We start from the raw sequence: 23,353 nt of genomic DNA, 5'->3' as shown, positions 1-23,353 counted from the left end.
ATGTAGAGCTGTTCCTATGGCCTGATGGTTTAAAATTTGGAGTGCCAGGGAAATAGGGTGGAATTGATTTCCTCGATGCTTTTTCAACATTCCTCTGGTGGATTGTTCAAGTTTAATCCTATGCTGTACGATGTCAGTAAGCCAGTCGAGGTGCTCTGTTAATCTGATCCCTGGATATTAGAAGGTATGCACATGTACCAAAAGGGTCCCCTTCAATGTGGGATTAGATCTTGTGGAATGGTAGGGATTTAATACCATGTACTTAGTTTTCCCTACTTAATTTCCAAGCCCCTCTGTCTGCAGAAGCAATCAAAGTGATTTAGAGTTTTTTGCAACTTCATTGGTGATTTAGAGAGTAAAAACATATCATCTGCAATTATAAGTGCAGGGACCTTAGTGCTTGCCAGACTTGGGGCATTCTTCTCACATTGGTCCAGGTAGGCTACCAGGTTATTGGTAAATAATGTAAATAGAGCGGGGGCAAGAACACAGCCCTGACTATCCCATCTATTAACATGGAATGGGTCAGACAATTTGCTCTGTTGGCAACATCTGATCTGTGCAGAATTGTGTTTGTGAAGGCTAATAATAAGATCCATGAGATAGTTGTGAACCTTTACATCTGCTAGCACCTGCTAGAGTGTGGCTCTAGGCACTAGGTCAAATGCAGACCATAGCTCTACGAAGACAACATAGAGACGACCATCCCCTTGAACTACTGTTTTCCAAAATAAAAGTAGGAGTCGGAACACTTGATCTATAGTGGCAGTGCATTCTCGGGAAACCAGCTTGCAAGGGGGTCAATATCTCATTTAGAGTCAACCACTCTTGCAGCCTATTGAAAATACTTCTATTAAACAACTTTTGGGAGCTATCTATAAGGTTTATGGGCCTATAGTTTGTCGGGGCGAATAAGAAACCTTTTTGTAAATCGGTATTATTTCTGCCCCTGTCCAAGATACAGGGCTGCGTGCCCCTTTCATGATGGCATTTAAATACAACGTGAAGTAAAGGCTCCAAATATCAATCTCATCTACTTACAAGTCACTCGGGATCTTATCTAGCCCTGGTGCTTTATTAAGAGCGATCTTCTTAATTGCATTATTTATTTCCAGGGTTGAAATAAGGGGGATCACCGCACATTCACTCACACCAATCGTTTTTGCTGTTTTTGGGCCTAGTAGACCATTTTGACGGACGTTAAAATCTGCCATGTAGAATACAAGCTGGAAAAGAGTGAAACAGGGCTGCAGTATGATTCTTGATGGAGCAATACTCCTCTCGACTACCATTGGACACAATATTGCAAAAGGATCGAATGTCCCCACCTTTGGCCACGGCCAACAATACTTCCCATTTCCCACACTCTCAAGCTCTTTTTGCTTCTTTGACAGTGTTTTTGTACACCGCCCTCATGCCTATTATCAGCATAATATCTTGCTGCTTTATTTCATCAGTGAATGCAGCCCTGGTTGCATTCTTTATTATATCAGTTGATGGGACTTTTCCTACCTACGGCCTGTACATCTAATTATGTATGTTGCTAATCCTTTCTAAGGTTTCCATTTGGTCTAGTACCAGATCGAAGAGAAGCAAACCCCTAATGCTTTTGGCAACTTGTCTATTAATCGCCACAACTAGCTCTTTGGACTGAGTCATTACACTCCACTTAACTCTGCACCAAGTACTAGTCAGTCTAGCTCAATGCAGTTAGCTTGGCTAATGCGAGCAGAAATCCCAAGAGCAAAGATTAGAGCATTGTGATCCCTATCTTGTCGGAGTATTGCGGCCATGCTAATTAAGTTTGATGACATCCTTACATCCACCAGTATATAATCAATAAGGCTAGTACCTTGGATGCAGTTGGAGGTGTGATTTCCCTCCCTATTTGAAATAGTTCTGCAGTTACAGGCTCGTAGACCCTGATTAAGTGTTAGTGCATTTAATTCAAGTTCTGGGGGACCATTTCTTAATGGGGGTATTACCAATTCTGTTATTGACCACACTCTATATTCCTTATGGGTGACAGCTTCACTATTAGCATCAAGGGGTTCGAATTGACAATTAATGTCACCACCTATGACTTTTAATACCTCAAACGGTAGTGTTGCTAAGTGGGAGTTCAGTAACTCTAAAACTGGGGATTCAGCTTTATTCCTGGCAGATCTGCAATACACATTGTAAATGTTGGAAACTACATTCTGACGGAATGCCAAACTTGTACACAGAATATCAGGAGAACCCTTCTTCATCTCCTTAGCCACACAAGTAAACACGGTACTAACCCATATCGTAAGTCTCCCGAAGGGCCTGCCCTTTCCCGTTGTTAGAGCTTCCTGGTTGAAGTTAACAAAGCCTGTATGAAACACAGGTTTTAAAGACCGAGTCTATTGAAAGAGACAAAGGTCATACTTGCCTATAAATTGACACCAATATAGGGAGTTTAGTTTGCATACTAGCCCCGCTACGTTCCATGAACCTAGCTTAGTAGGGGTAGATATGTTACTTATGACAGGATGCCATAATTTCCTGGACAGGGTGGCATGCCCCAGTCCTCTATTGTTTTAACCACAGTGGGTATAGTAGCACTGTCCCTAGATGTCTATCCCCCATGCTGTTAGTGAGACCACATCGAGGCTTTGGTATTAAGTTGTGACTAGAATCTTCTCATTGATTTTGCTTTTCTGACCCTGTGGTGGCTATTTTCTGCTCATACCCAGACAACTCTATGGAGTGATTAGTGGCCCCTCAGACCACGCCAAGAACCTCGGCATCGTACTCGACTCATCACTCACCATGAACCGACAGGTCAACGCCGTCACCTCCAGCTGCTTCATCACCATCTGCATCCTCCGCAAGACCTTCAAGTGGATCCCCCATGAGTCAAGGAAGACAGTCACCCACGCACTCATCCCCAGCAGACTGGACTATCGAAACGCGCACTATGCCGGTATCAATAAGTCCCTACTCCGCAAACTCCAAACAATACAGAACACCACCGTCAGACTCGTCCTCTGCCTACCCCGACACGAACACATCAGCCAACACCTACGAAGTCTCCACTGGCTCCCCGTGGAGAAAAGAGTCACTTTCAAAATCCTTACTCACGCCTACAAATCCCTACACAACAACAGATCCAAATACCTCAACGACAGACCCAACTTCCACGTACCCAAAATAAACCTCCGATCTTCCAACCTCGCATTGGCCGAAACCCCGTGTATCCACAGAGCCAGAGCAGGCGGTAGATCCTTCTCTCACATTGCAGCCAAGACCTGGAACGAGCTACCGGCAGACATGAGACGCACACCCTCTCTGAACACCTTCAGGAAGACCCTCAAGACCTGGCTCTTCGGCTAAACAGATCTGCGGACCACCCTCTCAGTGCCTTGAGACCCTCACGGGTGAGTAGCACACTTGCAATTCCCTGATTGATTGATAGATTGTTAGTAGCCCTGCTTCTGCTCTTCTTGTGATACTAACATATTCAAGCCTAGTCCGGGACCTAATTGTTTGTGCACATTTTACTTTGCAAACACAATGATTAACATCAGTCTGCTGTACCTTCCCAACACCCTGATAAGAAGTACCTCCAATACCATTCTCCACTATGCTGACATTAAATGTGAAAATCTGGGAATCACAGATATCACAGGTGAGACAGTCCACACCTGCTAGAACACCGAAACAGTTGGAGATGGTGACTCTGTATACATCATGATTACTTAAGGGAGTGTGGTGACACAACAAGGTACAAATGGTAGACAGACTCTTTGTTTCTGCAAAGTAGAGTCCAGCCGGGAATAGTAGCTTGGTTTATAAAAATAGCCTAATGGCATTAAATTAGTACTTGGCACCGGCTATCCAATTGCTCAGTTCACCAAAGAGTAGGGTCTGCACTACCAGTGGTAGATCTAAAACTAATGATGACACAGTCACTTAAGTGGTCCACCTGCCCTGGTCCAATCCATCCCACCCTACGAGTCAGTAGGATCATATTTGCCAGAATAAAAGGAAAAGTCCTTATACCATGTGAGCAAGTTCAGTGTTTTATTGGTGAGTTCTTCATAAGATTCCCTCTGGTCCTCACGCAGAGAGGGGACTCAAGTTTATATTGTCAAATAAGGGCAAGATGCAGGTGGAAGATTGATCACAGGATGGATGTAACTTTGGGGAGGTCCCCTAGCTCCAGTATTTCCTAAGGAAGTAACTTTGCAACTTTTTGACCCCACATGATGGCTGACGTTTTTACCTTGAGGTGGACAGAGGTTACAGGCAGTTGCGACTCCGACTGAAAATGGATTAGATGGACTGGTTGATGGCTATCTAAATTGGTACTGGTAAGTACTGCAAACCTATGACAGATGGGGGACATCGACTAGGAATACGACCCTGGCTAGGCCAAGGGGCCACCCTTAAGACTTGAGTAGCTAGAGTCTGGAATTGCTTTACATCATTAAGTCCTTGATCAATGCTGTCAGGCAGTCTATAACAGGAGAAGCCTCTGCTAGTAGGATTTCCTTAATTTTAACAAGGCAATCCTCCAACAATTGTATAGCCCAAAGCGTTTTAGAAGTGGTCTCTCCTTCTTTGACCTTCTCAGGTAATAAAGATGACTGTACTAAGACAGTAGGCGTAGGGGGGAGATTGGTTTGGCTAGCAACCAGCATGGGACTGTTTCGTTCTGTCCGCCTGAACAGTTTAGCAATCATAGCTGGCTGTGGATAGTTTGCAGGAGAAAATGGATTAGCAACTTGGACCTGTCCAATATTCACTTGGGAAGAGGCAGTAGATGATGATCCCATCATGTTTGTTTATAAGGGGCTACATTTTATGCCAGATATCATGCCCGAACCAACAGACAGTCTCCTCTCTGTTAGTTCAAATTCGGTGGATATAACAGAACGTAACATCATTTCTATTGAGGCATTTTTAGGAGGAGGGGTTGAAATAGAGAACCCTCCTACAACTTTTCTCTTGCCCATTTGTATGCTAGAATGATTGAGGCACACAAATATACTTTAAAACATTACCTCCAAGATCTTAGGCCAAAGAGGGGATGCCCTGCCCAGCCTACTCCAGGCTCCAACAGGCACAGGCCTGCATGCATCCCACACAGCTGGAGTAAGCACAGCGCTTTGTAGCACCTTCCACTGTCAGGTACTACTCCCCTGCACATGGTGTTTCTAGGACCTTTGTTCCAACGTCCCCCAAAAAGTGGCAACAACAGGTGCAGTGTCCCGCACAGCGGGTGTGAGCCGGTGCTTTGTAGCACCTTCCGCTGTCAAACACTCCTCACTTGCATGAGGTGCTTCTGGGACCTGTGGCCCTAAGTTCCCCAAGGCTGCAGCGGTGGTGTGGTGTTGTGTGCAGTGAGAAGGAACGTGGTGCTGTGTAGCAACTTCTGCTAGGAAATACTCACCCCCTGCACAAGGTGCTTCTGGGACGTGCAGTCCTAAGTCTCCCAAGGCTGCAGCAACAGCAGGGGCAGTGTCCCTTTCCTAAGTCATTTAAAGGAATATATTAGGTGTGTTCACAGTATTAGTGATTATTTGGTCCGTCTCTTGACATATTGGCTAACCCATTTTAAGTATTAATCATAATGATCTTATCTGTTCAATATAAGTGTTTATGAACCACAATATATGCTTTCCTGATGACTTTTAGTGTGTGTGTTAATAGTGTTTCATAGGTTTTGTAATGTTACCTTATTTCAGGCATTTTCAATAAACTGATTACTTTGAATGCTATGACATACAGCACCTTATCAATCCGTTGATTCGCTCATGATTTTCACTATAAGAAATTGACCACTTACCTAATGGGCACTTTATCTGCTTAGTGCACTGTTTGCAGCGGTCCATTTTTGATGCATGAATAATATTATTTTGCTTGTTTTTTCTGATTTCAATGGCGAAATATATAATTTAAATCCTGGCCATTAGGAGAGTACACAGTGGTTTATTTCAGTGAACACCTCAGACACAGCTGTGCAACCATCCGAGACGTTCTCCTCAACTGACCCAGGCGCTTAATATAGAACGTCCTGGCATCAACATTCTAAATACATCACCAGGCCCGAAGACAAAGGGTGCTCTGGCCAAACCATTTAGAGAACAGAGAAAGGGGACAGGGAAAGGTAAGCGGAAGGGAAAGAAGAATGCAAGGAAGATACCACACATCCCCCTCCTTTAGAACTGAAAGCTCTCATCCTGTGAGAAAAAGTAAACCAAAGGAGTAGAGTGAGAAGACAGAAAGTCACAATATGAAAAATGCATACTCATTTGTAAAACAAAATTAACAGTAACAATTTAAGTAGTCGTTACCACAAAATCCTTAAGATAGCCTGGACGGCATATTTTCCTTCCACTTGACCTGAAAGAATTCTCAGCACCCCCTCGGTTGGTTGTGAGTGGGCTACTACCTCTCTCACAAGCTTCATTGCTGCAACTTTCCTGGGTGATCACTACTTTTTCAGGAATAGTACATTTAGCAACTCTTCCCATGTTCCAAATTCTCCCTTCGTCATTTTTTACAGCATTTTTAAAGAGTTTCACAATTCTCATAAGTTCAGTAAATTTCGACCAACTTGTTCTTCCAGTGGGAGCTTTGGCTCTAACTACATCACCTATTTTAAAATGTATCTCTTTAGCTCGCCCCTCTGTCCTAATTGTACCATGACTGCACCTAATCCTTTTGAACTGGCATCTGTTGTTATTACGGTGTGTCTGCCTGGTACGAATGCTTTCAAATTTGGGGCAGTAGCTAACGCAGTCTTGGTGTCCTCAAATTCTTCCTGACAGCTCTCACTCCCAAAAACTTGCACTCCATTCTTCATTAGAGCTCGAATGTGGTATGTGCATTTAGCAAAGTTCTGTACAAATTTGCTGTAAAATTCTAACATTCCTAAAAAAGACTTAACCTCCTCTTTATTTTTTGGAGTGGATAGATTCATGATGGAATTTTTAAGTTCTTCCTTGGGTAGAATGCCTTCCGCTGAAGTGTTAATCTCAAATTAAGTTTTTTATTGTTGTGAATACTCAGATATTCATTAAAAAGATTTTCACTTCCCTGAAGCACCTGAGGCATATAACTAAGAATCTCTGCAAGTATCGAAATAGGCTATACTGTTGTCAAAGTGATGGTGACTATGCTACCTGCTCTTCCAACTGACCAATAAAAGGTTAGAAAGGGTGGAGCAATATGATACCCATTACCTGCATCTACAGCCATAATTTCATATTGACTATAAAGTCTATATATGATATTGAGAATTCCACAATATCCAGTGATATCTAGTTATGGTAAAGGGTAAAGGGTATGCGATCTGCTTCCTTTGAAGTGTTAAAATGCAAATGGTCTCCCCTCACTCTTAATGTATATGTGAAAACCCATAACATGAACAGTTTCCCTTATATATATAGTTGTAGATGGGTAATTGTGAATAAGAGGGGTGTTTCTGGCTGAGGGGTTATGGGTTACATCAAACAGACAACAAGTGTATAGCTTGAGATGTCTCTGATGTCACTTAGTGCTCCAAGGTGAAAAACATCCCATTTATTCACAGTTACACATACACATTGTTTTGAGGAGTCATGGGGAACCACACTCAACATGACCTCACCATCATCAGCCACTAAATGCCATGTTTTATAAACATTGATAATTGGATCTGAAATCCTACCACACACCCGACCTACCCTCTTGCCCTCACTCCTCTTCCACAATTAAAACTTTCAAACTATAGCGAATGTCCAGTCAGACTTTCCCACCACCCTTTGCCTTACTCACCCCGTCTCTTCCTGACAATTTCAACATTAGGGTAGTATTTAGATTTTTGCAAACAGGGTACTCAGTCTACCCACTCTATTTAGAATGAGGTGCATCGCCATGTTTGCATTAGCGAAGTCTCCCTGACTTGCCAAATGACATTTAGAAATTGGTTAAAGTACCTTAGACTGTCAGCACTATAAAAGTCAGACATTCTTGTGAAATATATGATGCTACAACGCAAATAATTACAATGCATGCCTTTACAGCAAGGTTTTTACATCGCAACTACCTTTACAATGCATGATTTTACAGCGCATGCCATTACAACGCATTTTTAGAAACTACCTTCACAACGCATTCTATTACAACACATACCATTACAACGCATAATACTTTTAGGGTAACAGTGGGGTAAGTTTTGGATAGTGTAGGGGTAAAATTACTATTCCTACTTCAGTGAGTGCAACAGTAGGGTAAGTGTTGGATAGTGTAGGGGTAAAAATTACTATTACCACTCCAGTGAATGCAACAGTAGGGTAAGGGTTGGATAGTGTAGGGGTACAAATTACTATTCCCATGTACCCCCAAACCCATTCCCACCCTAAAACACTTACCTTATAATGTGTTGTAATAGCATGCGTTGTAATGGTAATGGTATGCTTTGTAATGGCATGCATTGTAGTGACATGCGTTGTAATGCCTGCGTTGTAATGGCATGCGATGTAAATGCAGTTGCGTTGTAATGACTGTGTTGTAAAGGAATTGTGTTGTAATGACTGCATTGTAATTGTTGTTTCCCATTCTGGTGTACTTTTTTTTCCTGTTTGGGGCTGCCAGGGAAAGCATGGCTGTCCCAAACAGGAAAGTAAAAGGTGAAAAGAGAAAATTCACAATAGACATCAATTTTTGATTTTCAAAAGAAAAAAAACCTTTAAGAAGTTTTTCTTTGAAGAACCATACACTTTGCAGAGTGGCCCCATTAAACGTGGTGGCCACTCAGCAAACTTCTGTGGTGGCTCTGCTGAAGGTATCTCCATTCCCCTGTTAAAAAAAATGCATTTCAAATTGTCAGGGTTAAGGTTTAGAAAGTTGAGTTGAGAAGATTGGAAAGGCAAGTTTTCAGAATGCAAACATCATCAAATAAGGCCACTCAGTGGTTCCATTTGGAAAGTAAGCAAAGTAGTAGCCACAATGTAACTTTTAGGAACACCACAAGGGATACTGGATCCGAAGTGAAAACACCCAGCCTCACAAGCTCTTTGTGGTTGATTTGCAAAGATTTGGAACAACTGAGAACATTTCCTTTGAAACCCACATGATTTTGCAGAGGGAGAATTAGCTTCTAAAAAACTGCATTTAGATCAACAAAAGCCACAACACAAGGCTTCAACTTTTTAAATGATGGCGTATCATCTTAACTTTTCAGCATTGCTGAAGCCCTTGCAAAAACCAGATTGATGTTAGGTTGTCTACAACTGTAATTACTTGATGTGAAACACACTTCTCTAACACTTTGCTTTACTAATACCCCTACAACTTTTTGGCCCAATGGGAATTAAATGGGAGTGGTAGTGCCAGCATAGAAAACATCCAATATCCAATATTTCTTTAACTGGGCCTACAAGGCATTATTGATAAATAACCTAATAGCACTGTTTCCCACCTTTAGTTTTGCTGTACATAGGAGTTGATAATGACAAGAAAATAAGTTTAGATTTTATTGGAATGGACCCAGTGTCTTGTATGATATGGAGCATTAGCATTAATGTATAAGGTTTTGCAGGGGTTTTGGAGAAGCTCATATCTAAAAGATATAATCCAAGACAATGTACGTAACCAAAAATATGCAATATGTAAAAGATTGCTTTGGAAAGAACACCTGCATGAACCATATCAATTGAAAGTTAACCTTCATTTTAGTTAGAACTGCATAAACTCATAAAATCGATTTAGATTCAGTGTGGCAAACAGTCGCTGGCGGTAAGAGCGCAGGGGTGCGGGGTGGGAAGTTAACAACCACAGAATAGGTCAAATACAATTTTAAAAAAGAAAAACACTTATCTTGTGCTTGCCACATTGCCGACTCTCAAGGTAAGTGTTTTTATTTTTTTATTTAATTTCCCTATTCTGTCATCTGTTGACTTCCCCCACCCGCCCCACCCTGGCCCAGCCCTACCGGCCCACTGCTCTTACCTGCACCAGATGCGGCTGGTGGCATCATGTAATTTCAGTTTTTTTTTTAAATAGTTGTGAAGTATTGATAGTTACACAAATGATAGTGCTGAACATACAACATCATTATTTTGAAATGAAACAGTTGAGTCCTACCTCTCCTCCAATGGCCCAGGCAAATAACACTGTTTCACAGTAAAGGAAGGCATCTGGCATATTTGGATGGTAGCACTCATGACCATAGTCCAGCAGTGTATCATTCAGGGTCTGACCGCACTCATACAGCAAAATATGGTGCACCAGATTTTCATGGCCTTGTTGTATTACTGGCTCTACCTAGTGAAAAAATAAAATTCAGACAGAGCTATAATGGCATAATATCAGCATATAATATTACAATAATTTGTAACAAGTAAGCCATATTGAAATAATACTACAACATTTTGGGCCAGATGTATGACCCTTCCTTTTTGTGAGTGACAAATTGCGTCGTTTTGTGATTTGCAATTTGTGACTCTCAAAATAGAATGTACAACAGTGTCTCAGACACTATTTGCAATTACTAATGTAGTCACAAATTACCTGCCTCAGCAATATTCATGAGGCAGGTCTCAATGTGCGACCCATTGGGAATGGTTAGCACTCGCAGGGACGGTGGCCTGCTGGGATCAGCAGACTACCACGTCTGTGACTGCTTTTTAAATAAAGCAGTCTTATTTTTAAATGCTGCCCATTTTTCTTAAAGGAAAACAGGGTGCATTTAAAAGAGAAAGAAGAAACGTTTCTGTTTCATTTTTTAGGAGCAGGCAGTGGTCCGGGGGACCACTGCCTGATCTTAAAAAATATTTTTGCATACATTCACAAAGGGTAATGGGTCCCCTCAGGACACCTTCATGGTTGTAACATACCATCTACTTGAACTAGGTGGTAAACCGCGAGTGATTTGCAACAGCAAATGCGGTCACAAAACAATGAAACATACCATTTAGACTCACTATTGGGAAGTGGCGCCCTTGGCACGTCTCCTCCTAATAGCGACTAACAAACGCTAATTTGCAAGTCACGACTTGCAAAATAGCGTTTGTGCTTTCCGCCACCGTTTTAGTGGTAGCAAATGAGCCGCTATCCCATTTGCGACCGCAAAAAACGGTCCTACGTCTGGCCCTTTGTGTGTTACCCATTGCATTGTAGGTTATATATCTAGCATCTGTGGGCCTGGTTCACAAAGGTAAACATATCCTTTTGTGTAAGTTTACTATTGTTGTGGTATTCACAAGCTACAAGTTTAATTTTACCAATAGTAATTTTATGATGGCAGAGAGTCCACAGTCAGGGTGGAGAACTCTGCACATAAAATATAGAGCAGACCTATCTTTTTATGAGTAGAGTCACTGCACAAAAGTGTAATTCCACCTTTGTGACTCAAGCCCTGTGTATTTTCTCCAGTTACATCATATCAGGATTTTTTTGTACAGTGACAGGAAAGGTGAACAACATGTGACAGACTGTCACACTGTGAATTAGTACAGGGGCTCAATCTACATCTCTTTTCAACGTTATGCACCAATTAGATTGCATTTATAACATTCTTGTGGCAACATGGTCAAAAGTTCCACTATTCGGTAAGGCCCAAAAACCTTGAAATAAACTTCTTTTCATGATTGATTTTTATCGAACTTTTTCAAAGCAGAAATGTTGGATCCTAATATTTATATTTCAATTGGCCAGTGTGTTTATGCACTAAATGTGCACATGAATTTCCACCCAAGGCTTGGCCTCAAAGGGTAAATAACCAGGTATGTGTACCTTTAATCTCCCTTGTTGTCACCCTCCACCATTGCCTCTCATCTCTCCATAGCCCCTCTCTCACATGTATTTCATTTGTTTTATAGCGCCTCTCACACCAGTGCAGGGTGTCTGAGCATGAATCATATTTGTGTACATCAGGGTATAGAACATTTTGCATAGAACAAACAGAACTACAAGGTGTAATATTCACATGTCATGCATATTGGTAGGCATTTTTTAAGAGTCCTTGGTCTGGGGAAGCACAAACTCAGGATTCAGAACGTAGCACAGTGGTTATGGTTGATTTTACTAATAAGAATTGATTTCTACCCAAACTAACCCTTCTTAGAAACAAATGAATAATGAAAGACTGGGGAAAAAACCTAAATTTCTAACCTCGATTGCAATTGTAACTTATGATCTGCACAGTCATAAAAGATTCTCTGTGACAAAAGCAGTAACCCACTGAGATACGCACATAAAATACTGTTATGAGATCTAAATAGTACACGCTCTTTGGCATATTAACCCTCTGTGCTACATTAGATGAGTCAAAACCGCCATTAGACAAACCTCAAATCTATTTTCCAGCAAGGAACATTAATCACCAGAATTATCCTGGCACTTTTATTGTTGTCTGAAAATTATTGGATATAAAAGGAACACTGCAGTGTTTTTAAAACTGTTGCACTTCTTCTAAACCGGCCCCCAGTAACAAAAGCACCAACACACTCTTCAAACCTCCTGGGGAAACACCCAATGGCTTGTACGGCCAGTCAGGCCTCGAATATATGACATTAAAATGATAGAGACCTAATTACAAGTCTGGCGGTAAAAGGAACACCAAACTCATGGTGGCACGGCAGTGGTCAACCACCACATTACGACTTGGGACCGTTGCGGCTGCCAGGAAACTGCCATTCCCTGGCATCGGAGTGGGGTTCTTGAGGCCGCAATATGCTTGGACAGACTACCGAAGTCCAGCCAAGCATATTATGAGTTTCCTCTCTGCCACGGTTTTCATGGCTATTGAACTGCCATGAAAACTGTGGCAGAGATGAAACAAAAGGGGGGCCTACAGGGCATGCTTGTGCCTCATACCATTTGAATGCACTTAGGAGGGCACAGCATGTGCCCCCCTGTGTGCATGCACCTCAGTTCATGCACAGCATGGACATTACAGTCCATGCCATGCAGGAACCTTGTGTAGCGTTCCCATTGCGGTGCCTTTTTTAAAGGTGCCACCGCCTTTGAAAGAGACACCGCTGTGGGATTGCCATGCCGCCGTCCCACCAGACCACTTTTGAGTCATAACTTGGCGTGCGGGTGGCAGTGAGACTCAGTGATGCAGGAGCATGGCATGGTGGCCTGCCGGCTCCCGCACCGCCGAAACTCATAATCAGGCCCTATGTCATGTAGTATGGACACAAGTAGCTTATCTGACAATGAGAGAAATTTGTTTTCCATGATGTGAGTTGTCATTATTTCAAAATGGAGAGGAAAATAAGTGGGCAAGATCTGCAATTTCCTCTTCAAAATTTAGAGTGGTTTACAGAAGGTATATTTTATGAACTCAATAAAAACCCAACCCCCTGGCACGCTCATTTTTAACACTGTAGTCAGATTGCAATAATGAAGTACCAACACAAGTATATTAAATAATAATTCCCTGTGAACAATTGAAAAATAAATAGTTTCTAGTCAAGCGTTAATTTGCTTCCACAAGAAATTGTTGTGGCTCCAAAATGTGCTAACTATGCTAGCTTCCAAGGTTAATTGCTGGATGAATAGTAACCTTCTTAAAATGAGAAAGAAGCGGGGGGGCTTTTGGACATAAGTGGATTTGTTCTAATGAGACAACAGGCCAATGGTTAGTTGGTGATGATGTTAGTAGCATAAGTGAAGTTGGTGATAGTAATGGTGGTGGTGATAATAGTGGTGATAGTGGTAATTGGGAAGATGCTGGTAGTGATAGTACTGGTAATCATAGTCTCATTGGTAAGAGTGTCAGTGGGGATGACAGTGGTATTATTGGGGATGGAGTGATAGTGGAGATGGTGATAGTGATGGAGGTAACAGACGTGGTGTATACTAATAGTGGATATGATGGTAATTGTGGTGGTGATGCTGTTGATAGTAGGGGTAAAAACAATAAGGTGATGGATGGAATGCTTGCCTTAATCTCAGCCACTGGCAATCGCTCAGGCTGCATTCCAATCCATCATTTTTCATGCACCGTGCTACCTCGGTTAGGACCCAGCCATATGCATAGCAGTCTTGACTCTGATTCTCATGGGAACAGTCCAGCCAGAACTGCCAGGCCAGCTCCTCCCTGAACCAGAATAAAAAACATCCTAGTGCTGGTTTCGTAGATATTAGGGCTCTTCAGCCAGGTGTAGCTTGGTTCCAGTGGCACGGTGAGCCTGGTAAGGGTAGCAGCAGCTGTGGTGGTGATAGAAGTGGTGGTAGAGGCGGTGGCTATGTTGATCATCACGGTTGTGGTGATAGTGTTGGTGGTGGGGATAATGACACCAATGGCAATGGTGTTGGTGCATTTGGTGATAGTGGAGGTGACAGTGTAGTTGTAGTGGTAATAGTGGTGACAAGTATTTGACGGTGGTAGTACATATGATAGCAATGAGAGTGGTGAAGATGGAGATAGTATTGAGAGGGATGTGGTAGTGATGTTGGTGATGTGGATAGTGGTGATTAGAGTGGTGATGATGGTAGTAATTGTAATAATAGTGTTGATGCTCACCGTTGGAAGAAATTAGAAGACTGGCAGACATATTTGAGGAGCTGCTGGGTGCTCAACATTGGAATAAAGACCGTATGCAAGCATATTGGATGAGCTTCTGGTTGTTGGTTGTGCACAGAAGTCAATGAGTCATGGTAACAAAAAGGGCAAGGCTGAGCAGGAGCCACTGTGAGCCAACTGAATCCCTAACAAGAAGTGCAGAGTAGATTGATGTAGACTTTTTTTCTTAGCAGTGACTGTTCCTACCAGATACAGGAGAAACTAAGGATTCACAATGCTATCACTCACACTGTCTGGCAAGCCACACATCTAATGGTTGTCCTTTAGGCTCACACAATCAAACCAACAGATGTCTGAATGTGGCTGATCCAGTTTCCCAGTTTATGACTCATGTGCTGTGGGCTAAACTAAAGTGTGAATGACGCTCCAACAGAGCAGTCGATGGAGTATGATGACCCAAACCCCATTCTGTATATAGTATAGCTAAAATGCACTCTTTTTGAGATGACAATAAGCTAGTGAAAAGCAAAAGCTGCCACAGGAAGACCTAAAAAGGCAAGATTCTAACTCCGCATAGCATAGCCTGTGATTTCCTCTAAAGATTTGTTGTGGCTCTACCATTACTGTGCCCCAAAATCTCTACAGTTCACCTTAGTTCTCTGAGAAGTGTATGTAAATTGTTCTGCAACAAATACAATACAGCTCAACAAGTATCTCTCAATCAATCCTTCAACCAGCAACGAAAATCACTTTCTATGAAATGTTCATCGTTCAAGAACAAACAGTTAAGAAACTTCTACCTTCTTTTAAAAACTAGCTCTCAATAGACACATTCAATGCAAATGCTATCAACTAAGGACTTGCCACCCCAGCATGTGCTATCACTAGCTTATCAGCAAGACTCTACTCATAGGGATTTTTCTCATAACTTTAAATCTGCTGTAATCTTTCTGAAAAGATGACTGCTAATTCTAATTGTCTGACTAACTAGAGACCCAATTACATTTTCGCATACAAAGCAAATTCGTTAAAATTCTATTGACCAGATGCTTCTATGCTCAACTGGAAAACATCTGATCTGAGTGAGTTTTAATACGGATTCTTTTTGTGCAGTCAAAAAAAGAATCTCTATTTAACACCCGAGAGGAGCTCCTCTAATGTGAAGACCAAGGCCAGGCCTAAATGCCATTTTCACTGGATCTGACATGAACATTTAGCAACATCAAACAAAAATTGTTGATTGAATAAATTTCAACTTTTATTGCCCTAATGGGGAGTGGCCTAGCCTGGTTCATAAACTCTCTCAAGAATTGCATACAACATTTTAAACTGTGCACTTTTTTCTCACAAACCTCCATCATCTGTGGTGTTCCCCAAAGATTGTCACTTTTCCTGATAGTCCTGAGAATGATCTCTCAGGCCAGCATTCTGGAAGCCCGCCATGATTTCCATGATTTCAATGTCTACCTGAAGCTGGACGAGGGTACGGGAAACCACTATAAAGTAGCTAAGTGCTTCATTCTGAAATGCACATGTATACAGATGCAAAATTTCCACACTAGAATTACCAATACCGTGGTGATTGTTATTTCTAAAAGCGAAGAAATAACTCATCATTCTGAGTTGTATCCTTCCTAAGAAGACTTTCTGGAATGGGGAATTACTTTGAGAATGTATGTTCACTTATTTTCTGCAGTAATTCCTCATTTTCAGATTATTATCAATCCTACCTGCCCCTTTCATCTGCTTTGAGCAAGTAAAAAATGTCTGGAAGAGCGATGGAACATCTGCAGTGCAGTTTAGTGTTAATGGTCCTTTAGTATTGGCTTTTAGCAGCCCAATCAGGATTTTCTCCCACAATTTAAAACAAAAGCCTTCTCATCTAAAATACATCTAGCCCCAGGTGTATGTCAATTGGCTATGCCCCAGTTGTCAGAAAACAAATACATTGTTCAGAGGTCCAGTGACGATTCACCATTTCTGTTCAATTGGTCCACTTCCATAGGATTTCGACTGGTACCAGTGATGTAGGTGCATAACCTAGAAATAAACATTGACTGTAAATTCGTTCTTAAATCAACCTTAGCAAACAATTCAATTTCTTAGACCGCAAGGAAAACTTTCTTTCTTCAAATCCCTTGCAGAATTGCCTTGACATTAGCAATTGTGATTTCTAGACTTGGCTATTGCAATTTCTTTTACACCAGACTCCCTAAAAAGGATCTTCCATATATCCTGAAAGTACAGAATCTGATAATTTTGTTCATAATTTTTTCAGAGAGGACATGACAGATCTGAAAATGATCCATCATCGCCTTGTCAAGGAACAATCAGAGTTCATCACCCACCAGGTGATTCATACCCACACAGAGAATACTTTGAAGGACTGCCACTCAAAACAAACAAATCATTCATGCAGTCAGAATTAAATATTTTAAAGACAAATAGAGATCCCTACATGTTGGCAGCTACCCATCAATGATGTTTGGCCACAAAAGGAAAAACACTCAATGAAAAATGTTTAAGTGCATCCATAAAAAGAACAAAGACGTTTCATAAATGTCCGAATATATTTTCAGCCTGACATGATTCCGGCCACAAAGCCGGCAGTATGCTTACCAGCAAACATGCTTAAAAGACCTTACTCAACAGAACAGCAGGTGGATAGATGAATATTTCCATCAGCAATTATGCTCCGGTCCACCTCCCACACTGCACCCTTGGCCATGAGTTCAAGCAAAGTCTAATTAAACATGATCATACTAGGGAGCCATCTTGACTCATGTAAATGATAAAAAAAAGTACTTTTGATTAAGATCTCTGGAAAGAAAAGGCAAGGACGAATTGTAGTCAAAGGGAGAGTCACTTGACATCAGTGGTCAATATCATTAGTACAATGAAAAAACAATGTCACATGAATAGTTAGAGAAGATTGATGTCCAGCCTACTTGTGGCAGGAGGACATCTGGTAACTTATAAAACACACTACATTAACAGCATGTAGACACGTACTCCTATTATTATTACCAGAGGCATATGACAACATTTTCATAGCTTGCATTTTGAGATGTCACCCTTGCCAAGCAATTTTTGAAAGGCTTCAATTAACAACCACTGATGAATCTGATAACCACTGTTAGTGCAATGTCAATATTTTTAAACATTGTGGTGGCTGGTGTACTTGCAGCCCACCGCAAAAACCAAAGGAAATGATGGACGGAGTGTTTAACATTGCAAGCACTTACCCCCAGTCAACTGATCTGGATTTAATCCATCACATTTCTTTAGCCCACTCTGCCACCCCAGTTCAGACATGGCCATATGCAAATCAGTTTGACCCTGTGCCTCATGAGAACAGTCCAGCCCGAACTGCCAAGCCATGTCTTCCCTGGACCAGAAACAAGCTTCCTAGGACCGGTTTCTGGCATTTCAGCCGTCTTCAGCCAGGCTTGCTTGAATCCAGTGGCAAAGTGAGCAAGGGACTCACGTCTGAGCATACCCTGCCCACTTATGACAAACAAAGCAAAAACCAACGGAAATGATGGACGGAGTGTTGAACATTGCAAGCACTTACCCCCAGTCAACTGATCTGGGTTTAATCCATCACATTTCTTTAGCCCACTCTGCCACCCCAGTTCAGACATGGCCATATGCAAATCAATCTGACCCTGTGCCTCATGAGAACAGTCCAGCCCGAACTGCCAAGCCATGTCTTCCCTGGACCGGAAACAAGCTTCCTAGGACCGGTTTCTGGCATTTCAGCCCTCTTCAGCCAGGCTTGCTTGAATCCAGTGGCAAAGTGAGCAAGGGACTCACGTCTGAGCATACCCTGCCAACTTAAGCGCAAACTAAGCAAAATCCAAAGGAAATGTTGGACGGAGTGTTTAACATTGCAAGCACTCACCCCCAGTCAACTGATTTGGGTTTAATCCATCACATTTCTTTAGCCCACTCTGCCACCCCAGTTCAGACATGGCCATATGCAAATCAGTCTGACCCTGTGCCTCATGGGAACAGTCCAACCCGAACTGCCAAGCCATGTTTTCCCTGGACCGGAAACAAGCTCCCTAGGACCGGTTTCTGGCATTTCAGCCATTTTCAGCCAGGCTTGCTTGAATCCAGTGCCAAAGTGAGCAAGGGACTCACGTCTGAGCATACCCTGCCAACTTATGGCGAACAAAGCAAAAACCAAAGGAAATGATGGACGGAGTGTTTAACATTGTAAGCACTCACCCCCAGTCAACTGATCTGGGTTTAATCCATCACATTTCTTTAGCCCACTCTGCCACCCCAGTTCAGACATGGCCATATACAAATCAGTCTGACCCTGTGCCTCATGGGAACAGTCCAGCCCGAACTGGCAAGCCATGTTTTCCCTGGACCGGAAACAAGCTTCCTAGGACCGGTTTCTGGCATTTCAGCCGTCTTCAGCCAGGCTTGCTTGAATCCAGTGGCAAAGTGAGCAAATGACTCACGTCTGAGCATACCCTGCCAATTTATGTCGAACAAAGCAAAACCAAAGGAAATGATTGACGGAGTGTTACCATTGCAAGCACTCACCCCCAGTCAACTTATCTGGGTTTAATCCATCATATTTCTTTAGCCCACTCTGCCACCCCAATTCAGACGTGGCCATATGCAAATCAGTCTGACCCTGTGCCTCATGGGAACAGTCCAGCCCGAACTGCCAAGCCATGTCTTCCCTGGATCGGAAACAAGCTTCCTAGGACCGGTTTCTGGCATTTCAGCCGTCTTCAGCCAGGCTTGCTTGAATCCAGTGGCAAAGTCATTTCCTTTGGTTTTTGCTTTGTTCGCCATAAGTTGGCAGGGTATGCTCAGACGTGAGTCCCTTGCTCGCTTTGCCACTGGATTCAAGCAAACCTGGCTGAAGACGGCTGAAATGCCAGAAACCGGTCCTAGGAAGCTTGTTTCCGGTCCAGGGAAGACATGGCTTAGCAGTTCGGGCTGGACTGTTCCCATGAGGCACAGGGTCAGACTGATTTGCATATGGCCATGTCTAAACTGGGGTGGCAGAGTGGGCTAAAGAACGGTGATGGATTAAACCCAGATCAGTTGACTGGGTGTGAGTGCTTGCAATGTTCAACACTCCGTCCATCATTTCCTTTGGTTTTTGGTTTGTTCGCCATAAGTTGGCAGGGTATGCTCAGACGTGAGTCCCTTGCTCGCTTTGCCACTGGATTCAAGCAAGCCTGGCTGAAGACGGCTGAAATGCCCGAAACCGGTCCTAGGAAGCTTGTTTCGGGTCCAGGGAAGACATGGCTTGGCAGTTCGGGCTGGACTGTTCTCATGAGGCACAGGGTCAGACTGATTTGCATATGGTCATGTCTGAACTGGGGTGGCAGAGTGGGCTAAAGAACGGTGATGGATTAAACCCAGATCAGTTGACTGGGGGTGAGTGCTTGCAATGTTCAACACTCCGTCCATCATTTCCTTTGGTTTTTGCTTTGTTTGTCATAAGTGGGCAGGGTATGCTCAGACGTGAGTCCCTTGCTTGCTTTGCCACTGGATTCAAGCAATCCTGGCTGAAGACGGCTGAAATGCCAGAAACCGGTCCTAGGAAGCTTGTTTCCGGTCCAGGGAAGACATGGCTTGGCAGTTCGGGCTGGACCGTTCCCATGAGGCACAGGGTCAGACTGATTTGCATATGGCCATGTCTGAACTGGGGTGGCAGAGTGAGCTAAAGAACGGTGATGGATTAAACCCAGATCAGTTGACTGGGGGTGAGTGCTTGCAATGTTCAACACTCCGTCCATCATTTCCTTTTGTTTTTGTACTTGCAGCCCACCACCAGCTGAACCACCACCTCCTTTGTGCTGACATACTCTATATCCTTGCTGAAGCCGCAGCCCCTACCAGTAAGTGAAGTGGATGTTCAAACTTTCTCTCTGCTAGTATTCACCATCCTCTCTCAATAGCTCCTCAAGTATGTCTCCCACAACCTTCTAAAAATATGTAAGGTATCAGCCCTGAAGGAAAGAGGACGGAAAGGCTGCCAGTGATTTTACAGCTCCTCTCTTCTGCCGAATCAATTGCCCAACAAGTCTGCTACTGCTTCTGACATACATATTTGAGGGGCCCTTTGTTTAAAGATCATCTTCTTTCAGTCGTAGTAAGTGGATCCCTTGCTCTGCGTAATACGGTTGAGTGTGGAGCCTGAGTCCTTGTTTGGAGGCATTGGGCAGGAAAACCAAGTATAGGTCCTTTTATGAGTTCTGCGTGAAGATAGGAGGGCAAAATAAAGTGCTTCAAAAGACACAATTGTGTGCCGCAAAATTTCCACTTTTGGTACTGCAAAATTTGCTAGTCCACAACGTAATATACGGGGGAGTCATTTGGGGCATAGGTGTAAACACATATCTATAAGCACACGGACAGATGGTTCTGGACATTAACGAGACTAAAATAAAAAGAGTTTTATAAGTTCATGGGAATCCTCTGTGCACACCACTAGACACGCTTCGGCCAGAAGATTTCCAAAAGCATGGCACGGAGAAAACTGTCAGATATGTGAATCAGCATAAAGAGTCATATAGAATGGCGAAATGAAATGGTCTCGGTGAAACATACCAGCACAGGCTAAAAAGGCAGCACATAAAGGAGGACAGTGATTTCAAGCGAGAGCCAGTGATTTCAATCTTGGAGAAATACACTGATTTGACATGGTTTCATGAAGAGGTGTTTATTCTTTGCTTACCTGCCCACACTCATGCCCTATGCAACTTTGGAGTATCCAACAGTAAAAGATATCTTAGGGAAAAGAAAAACTTTAAGGGGCATAGCTTCAGGGGGCGTTTCGGGTGAGACACTCCCCAAATACATCCATTCTGGGCTTGATAATTGAGTCTGGGGACCCTTGTCAGGTCTGTTATCTTAGTGTTGGTTTATCTCCACGTGAGCCAAGAATGGAAGACAAAACAGAGACTTTTTATGTAAATGTGAGAGAGAGAAAGAAAGAGATACCCATCTGGTGGCTGAATTTAAAAATGTAAAACCAGATAACCTGGTTTCCCTGCTTGCCCAAATTGTATGACCCTAGACAAATATTTTATTTCACAGAGCCGCTTTTTTATTTATTATCACATATGAGTGCACTTTTAAATACTTCAGGGTGTGGGATATGTAATCACCTCATATTTTATTTAATCAAATATAATGTTGCTCCAACTATAATAAGAATCTAGGCCACGTTTAGGGTATACGTGATTACTGACTTGCTTCTTAATTCACTAATAACATTGGGATGAGCCAACAACGTTTCTAAAAACTATCACTTTTCATAAATGTCTTTCAATGCAGTGATAGAAACTGATGTTCTAAGGTGAAATGCATTCATATGTTAAAGAAATACACTTTTTAAAAATGTTCTGATGAGATTGTATCATGCTTTTACATTATGGTTGCTGCACAATATAGATCCCAAATGCTTTCATTATTTGGCTGATTCATCGACTGCTGGAGCCAACCAGACCTATGGCTTAGATCTGGCTTAGCCTGCATTTTTAATTTGCCTTCGTGCCCTCTTCTATTTCCAACTCACTCTTAGTACATGGAGCAATCAGTCACTTGATAAAATGATTTGTAAAAGGTGAGATCTAGAAACATGGAGCCTTGCCCATATGCAGAGATTTGCAAATGTTACTATCAGTGGGGCATATTTTCTAGGACGGCGATAAATAAACGCAAAGCGCGCTTGTTTATTTATCGCCATCTATCGCAAGAATTTATCGCCCTGGTAACGCGTTATTAACAACGCGTTACTCCAGGGCGATAATATTCCAGGGAAATGGGCCAACATCGCTAGAAAACCAGTGATGTTGCACGCAAAATGGAGATAGCCTTGATGATACAACCCTGTGGTCGTATCACCATAACCCACCTCCCATGTTAGCTATGCCTTAGTCAGGAATTTAACAGACGTTAAATTCCTGCATTAAGGCATAGTTAACGGGATTTAAAATATCGCTACCCCTCGTTGATGATATCACGAATGTGGGGTAGCGATATTTTCCCATGGTGTTTTGTCAGGCACGCCTCCTTTGCATCTCATTAGAGATGCAAAGTGAGGCGTGAACAAAATGGGAGCTGAAGCAACGATACACGCGCTAGCGTGTCCTTGCAAATTATGCAGTAGAATTATCGCCGCTTTTCGGCCAAAAAAGCGGCGATAATTATGTCACCAGCCCTTGATGATATGCCCCAGGATCTCTTGTAGCAAAAATGAAGAATAGTGCACACAGTGAAAAAATATATAAAACAAGTGATCCCAAGGCAGTGACTCCGGGCCATCGTGTTGTATGTGACCATAGAGATGAATTGCCAGGGAGAACTACCAGTCCCAGGTAGGTTGGGCAGGTGCATAGCTTCGGCGGGTGTGGTTGGGATGTGACACCCTTCAAATGCATTCTTGTTTTGTTAGTTGAATCTGAGGGTCCTGACTTGGATCTGTTGTGTCGGTGTCAGTTTTGCTTGTCGCTCTCATTTCACTAAAAAGTTTTAACTTGTTAATTTTTTGTATCGCAAGCTTAAATGTATATTGTGACACGTTTACCCAACATGTACACCTATAGAAGTACTCATTGAATGGGTGCTAATGTACTATGTTTTGGAATTCACACACATTGGCAGTAATGGGCTTGACAGGTACACCAGTCTCAACTTTTCAGGCATACTACTGGCAATCAGACACTCAAAAATTGATAGGATTAAGGCTTGCAAATAATGTAACCTGTGGCAATTGCTCAGGTAGAATTCCAATGCATTGTTTTTTTCACCCACTGTGCCACTTTACACAGAAGCCCACTTAAGGCAATTCACTAGAGGCCCTGCTCATGGTGTAAACAG

At 42.6% G+C, this 23,353-nt stretch overlaps 1 protein-coding gene across 2 annotated transcripts in view; it reads right to left on the bottom strand.

The window, feature by feature from the left end:
• The window catches only part of MOXD1 (monooxygenase DBH like 1), a 761,450-nt gene that overhangs the window by 155,129 nt on the left and 582,968 nt on the right, over positions 1-23,353 (bottom strand). For both annotated transcript variants that reach the window (XM_085609291.1, XM_085609290.1), the window contains exon 5: positions 10,102-10,281. In XM_085609291.1, the coding sequence (XP_085465417.1) occupies positions 10,102-10,281 (180 nt within the window). The remainder of the gene's footprint in view (positions 1-10,101; positions 10,282-23,353) is intronic.

Source organism: Triturus cristatus, chromosome 6 (assembly GCF_964204655.1).
Source record: "Triturus cristatus chromosome 6, aTriCri1.1, whole genome shotgun sequence".
In the NCBI taxonomy this organism is placed as follows: domain Eukaryota; kingdom Metazoa; phylum Chordata; class Amphibia; order Caudata; family Salamandridae; genus Triturus; species Triturus cristatus.
This window is presented reverse-complemented; position numbering and strand designations above follow the sequence as displayed.